The 5,788-nt window shown below is 44.5% G+C and overlaps 1 protein-coding gene across 1 annotated transcript in view; it reads right to left on the bottom strand.

Moving 5' to 3' along the window:
* Positions 1–1,049: 1,049 nt before the first annotated feature.
* The window catches only part of LOC108802966 (gastrula zinc finger protein XlCGF26.1-like), a gene marked incomplete at its 5' end in the record, with an annotated part of 6,324 nt that continues 1,585 nt past the window's right edge, over positions 1,050–5,788 (bottom strand). The window contains 7 exons of the mRNA XM_018574813.1: positions 1,050–1,828; positions 1,913–2,164; positions 2,249–2,476; positions 2,722–2,806; positions 3,713–3,769; positions 3,865–4,014; positions 5,390–5,626. Of these exons, the coding sequence (XP_018430315.1) occupies positions 1,050–1,828; positions 1,913–2,164; positions 2,249–2,476; positions 2,722–2,806; positions 3,713–3,769; positions 3,865–4,014; positions 5,390–5,626 (1,788 nt within the window). The remainder of the gene's footprint in view (positions 1,829–1,912; positions 2,165–2,248; positions 2,477–2,721; positions 2,807–3,712; positions 3,770–3,864; positions 4,015–5,389; positions 5,627–5,788) is intronic.

Below are 5,788 nucleotides of genomic sequence, written 5' to 3'. Positions count from 1 at the left end.
ACCCCACCATAGAGCCTACACAGCCCACCATAGAGCCTACACAGCTTCCAGAGACCCTGCAGAGCCACCAAAGACTCTGCACAGCCTTCTTGACACCCCGCACAGCCAACTGAGATCCTCCACTAGAGACACCAGGCTAGGAATGTTAGCTAACTCTGGCCAATAGGTTAGAGACCCGGATATATTTGCCTTGCTGAAACAAACGTGCAGGACAAACTCGCTTGGACTGTTCCCGGGTGTCCTCGTCCCATGCACGATTTATACAAATGTTTCTCTTTAATTTAATGCTTATTATAGACCCGCTAAGGACGCCCACCGTATTTAGAGAACAGCGGCCACCGAGCGTTCCGATTATGTGCAGGAATCCGCACCAACCCACCAAAGTCTTTGCTTTTCTCTCCTCTACATGGACCGCCGTCCTTGTGACTGAAAAATCAAACCGTACATTTCCCGCACATTGTGTGCAAACGTTTTATTCATTGAACTTTGCAAGTTACATACAGCGCTTCTAGATACAGGTGACTCCGCCCACTTCATGCAGTTTAATATTTATAATTATTACAAAATATAACAAAGAAAATCAATATGAGGGAAGGATATGAAGCTCTTCCAGAGTTTTATATTGCAATGATGAAAAGACTCCGGAACACACATCGGGGTGAATTCAATAAAACAAGTACAACACTTTTCTGGTGGTGTGGCCCTTTAAAAAGACTTCCCCCTAACTGATAAGGATTAGGAAATGTCCCACCATCAGAGTCTCCAAGACATAGACGACACCGAGAGAAGACTTGACCCATCAGACTTCAACTATAAATGAAATATCACTGATCCCGGGATGAGCGCTTTATAAATGACTTTATCCTCCAGTTGTTCTATGGACTGAATCATACGAAAGAATGAGCAGGATTGTCTATCTGATGTCCAATTAGACTTCTTTTATCTGTAAAACATTTCCCACACTCCGGATATTAAAAAGGTTTCTCACCGGTGTGGGTTCTCTGGTGTTTAACAAAACTTCTCTTCTGAATGAAACTTTTCCCGCACTTTCAACTTGCTAAGGAACGCTTATCATTGTGAATTCTCTGATGTCTCACAAAGAGTTGTCTCTGAGTGAAAGATTTCCCGCAGTCTGAACATGAATAAGGACGCTCACCTGTGTGAATTCTCTGATGTCTAACAAAAGAATGTCTCTGAGTGAAAGATTTCCCGCACTCTGCACATGAATAAGGACGCTCACCTGTGTGAATTCGCAGATGTGAAGCAAGGCTTCCTTTCCGAGTAAAACTTTTCCCGCACTCTGAACATGAATAAGGAAGCTCACCTGTGTGAATTCTCTTGTGATTACGAAGGTCTACTTTCCGAGTAAAAGATTTCCCGCACTCTGAACAAGAATAAGGACGCACACCCGTGTGAATACTCTGGTGTTGAACAAGTAAATTTTTCTCAGTGAAAGATTTTCCGCACTCTAAACACGAATATGGACGCTCACCTGTGTGAATCCTCTGGTGTTTAACAAGAAAATACTTCACAGAGAAAGATTTTCCGCACTCGGAACACGAATAAGGACGCTCACGCGTGTGATTCCTCTGGTGTTTGACAAGTCTTTCTTCATTAGGGAAACACTTTCCGCACTCTGAACATGAATAAGATGTCTCACCTTTGTGAATTCTCTGGTGTTTAACAAAGGTTGCTTTATAAGTGAAAGATTTCCCGCACTCTGAACATGAATAAGGACGCACACCCGTGTGAATTCTCTGGTGTAAAAGAAGAGTGGATTTCTGTGCAAAACTTTTTCCGCACTCTGAACAGCAAAAAGGTCGCTCACCTGTGTGACTTCTCTGGTGTTTAAGAAGGCTTCCTTTCAGAGAAAAACCTTTGCCACACTCTAAGCAAGGGAAAGGACCCTTACCTGTGTGAATTCTCTGGTGTGTAGCCAGGCATCTTTTCTGAGTAAAAGATTTCCCGCACTCGGAACATGAAAAGGGACGCTCACCCGTGTGAGTTCTCAGATGTAAGGCAAGGCTTCCTTTTTGAGTAAAACTTTTCCCGCACTCTGAGCATTTATAAGGATACTCGCCCGTATGAATTCTCTGGTGTTTAACAAGAAAATATTTCCCAGTGAAAGATTTCCCGCACTCTGAACATGAATAAGGACGCTCACCTGTGTGAATTCTCTGGTGTAAAAGAAGATTGAATTTCTTTGAAAAACATTTTCCGCACTCTGAACAGCAAAAGGGCTGCACACCTGTATGAATTATCTGGTGCATAACAAGAGTGGCTTTCTGAGTAAAAGATTTCCCGCACTCTGAACATGAATAAGGACGCTCACCAGTGTGACTTCTCTGGTGTAACAGGATTAATCTTTTGTTGTTGAAACTTTTCCCACACTCTGAACATAAATAAGGACGGTCCCCTCTGTGACTTCTCTGGTGTCTATTAAGAGCTCCTTTCTGAGTAAAACATTTCCCGCACTCTAAACAGGAAAAGGGACGCTCACCCGTATGAATTCTGTGGTGTGTAAGAAATGCATGTAAACAAGCAAATGATTTCCCGCACTCTGAACATACATGCTTACTAGTGTGAATCCTCTGGTGTGTTACAAGTCTGCCTTTACTGGTGAAACATTTTTTGCACCGTGAACATGAAAAACGATGATCATCTGTTTGAGTTTTTTGGTGCGTTAGTAGCTGTTTTCTATCAGTAAAACCTTTCCCACACTCTGAACATGAATAACGATCCTCAACTGTGTGAATTTTCTGGTGTTGAAGAAATTTGGTTTCCTTACTAAAAGATTTCCCGCATTCTGAACATGAAAAAATTACACTGGTATGAGATCGGAGATGTTTACGAAGTTCAACTTTTGTCTTGAAGGATTTCCCGCACCCCAAACATGAGAATGGATCCTCACCTCTGTGATCTCCTTCATGGGGGGAGGAAGATTCCTTGGGATTAGATGGATCTCTTGCAGTGTGAGATCTTAGATGGATATTTCCAGTCATAGTATGTGAATGATCAGAAGATTCACCCTGATCAGAGGGATCCATTGATGTCTCCGAGCAGTGAGGTCTGTGATGTATATTTTGTGTGTTTGGATTCACTCCTGGAGAATCCTGTGTGATGACATTATCTTCTGACTTACAACCAGCAGATAATATAAGATGTCTCTCCGAGGTATTCCTGACATCACATCCATCTGCTGGAGAGAAATCATTACACACGTCAGTAATCAGAGTCATGTATGTTGGTCTAGAAGTCATCACAGAGCTCTGGCATGGAATTGGGTCCAATTGTAACCCCAAAATATGAAAACCAACCATAGAAAGGAGACAAAACCCCCAAAACACCTCTGACGCCCTGGAGACCATTGTACTGTTATACAAACTAGTAGTCCCATCACTGGAGCCATTTTTTAAAATTTATTTTATTGTTTATCCGATTAACCGATTAATCGAACTTAATAATCGGCTAACTAATCGATTTTGAAAATAATCGTTAGCTGCAGCTCTAGTGTACAGTATTACCATTAACGCTTTCAGTCTTAAACCTGCAACCTCAATTATCTGGACTGATCCAAGGAATGGAATGGCCCAAAAAAAAATAAAACATTTAGTGTTTATGACTTACTTGTGTCCATATGTAGAGAAGATTCCTCCTGTTCAGTTTTCATCATCATCTCCCCCTCCTCCATAGACTGCTGAGCTCCACCCACCAACGTCTCCTCTTCTTCCTCTTTAACCTCAACTTTGAAGTCTTTCAGTTCTTCGCCCTAAAACCCCAAAGATGATGGAATAGATTTATGAGAAGGAACATGAGATAACACGGAAGAATGATTTCTGAGTTCCATGGTTCAGTCCCATCTACCTGATCCTGGCGTGTACAGCTGTGATCTTTCTTGAAGAAATCCCGAGAACACAGAGGGCCGTCATTCTCTTTGTACTGCTGATCTCCACTCACCAACGTCTCTTCTTCTTCCTCTTTTCCCTCAACTTTCATGCCTTCCGGGTCTTCACCCTGAACCCCAAAGATGATGGAAGACATTTTAAAAGCAGAAAGAGAAAACATACAAAGGAACAAGAGGTCACGGAGAAAAATATTATCTGGCAGCTTAGAATACATCTTTATATCTACATTCCGAGTCCCACCTACCTGATCATGGTGGGGTACGGTGAGATCTTCCTGTGTGGAATCCCGGGAATACAGAGGGCGGGGACATCTCTCTGGTGGGTTCCTCTTACTGGATCCATCTGTAGGGAACACACACACTGACTGAATACATTGTTTCTATGTGTGTATCAGATGATGGGGGATGTAGGTGGACCCTCCGTACTGCTCTCTCCTCTTACCCGGTGATGTGAGGGGCGGCTCATTCTCCATCACCACGTCCTTGTAGAGATCCCGGTGTCCTTCTAGATATTCCCACTCCTCCATGGAGAGATAGACAGAGACATCCTGACACCTTATAGGAACCTGACACACACAATGATACAGTCACCATCCAGACACATCCCTTGTCTGTTCCTGGACCATGTCCCAGAATTCCCGGCACCGCTCACCTCTCCCGTCAGTGATCTTCTTGGCTCTGTTCGCCTCTATGGTCAGGCGGTGAGGTGGAGGCTCTTTGATGTTCTAAGATAATAAATATATTTGTGTGTGGGGGGGGGGAGGGTTACCGGGTGTAAATATAAAATAATATCTTCTTACCTCCTCTGCTGCCACTTCCAGCAATGTCTCCTCCCTACTTACGTTCAATTCATCTTTCGCCTGGAACTTCCTTTTTATACTCTTACATCACTTCCTGTTTGTACTTTACATCACTTCCTGTTTGTACGTTACATCACTTCCTGTCTGGGAGTTCCATGTGAGATCACCACCTGGTGTTGAATATAAGTACTGCGGTCTACTTTACGCTTCATCGTCGTATGATGACCCAAAACGACGGGGGTCATTCACTCATCTGATGGAGGCAGCCGAGTGAATAACCGAGCCGAGGTGAAGGAAGTTGAACGCCGTCTGGCTGTTCACCTTAGCCAAGTACGGCTGATTTCTGCCGTACAACGGCCGGCTTGCTCTGCATGTTCGGCCTGAGCCGAAGTGAAGAACCCCGTTGGACTCCAACGTCTGGATCGGCTGATCCGAAGCTCCGGCAATTCACTCGCTGCCATTCGCCCTATTCTCACAGGGGCCGAAAGGCAGCGAGGGAATAGCCGAATGCCGCCGAGCGACACTACATGGCACTTTGTTACCGGGTAACTTGGCGGTGTTTACCCAACCCAACTATGGAACTATTCACGGAGCTCCCCATACTGCAGCTCAGACTGTCTACCAGCCCCCTCCATACCCCAAGCCTACTGCCGTTAGCCTGTGGATGCCGTGGTGAGGAAGTTACATGCTCAAACTCCCATTCAAAGGCAAATCTTCTGAATTGTAAGCTTGAGAACTGAGGGCCATTATCAGAAATCACTTTATCTGGTTGGCCATGACGGGCAAACTGCGCCTCGCACCTCTTAACTGTAGTTTCAGTGGATAAGTCAGGAAGCAGTTCAATTTCCCAGAAGTCTGAGTAACGATCCACTAATATCAGGTACTCTTTTCCCGCATAGCTGAATACGTCTATACTGACAATCTGCCAAGGACGTGTAGGTATCTCATGTGACATCATCAGACATCCCAACCTGCAAAACCTTATTTCAGGGAGGTTCCCGTCTCATTTCAGGGAGGTTCCCGTCTCATTTCAGGGAGGTTCCCGTCTCATTTCAGGGAGGTTCCCGTCTCATTTCAGGGAGGT

This window comes from Nanorana parkeri, unplaced genomic scaffold (genome assembly GCF_000935625.1).
Source record: "Nanorana parkeri isolate BGI_ZX_2015 unplaced genomic scaffold, ASM93562v1 scaffold3255, whole genome shotgun sequence".
NCBI classification, from domain to species: domain Eukaryota; kingdom Metazoa; phylum Chordata; class Amphibia; order Anura; family Dicroglossidae; genus Nanorana; species Nanorana parkeri.
This window is presented reverse-complemented; position numbering and strand designations above follow the sequence as displayed.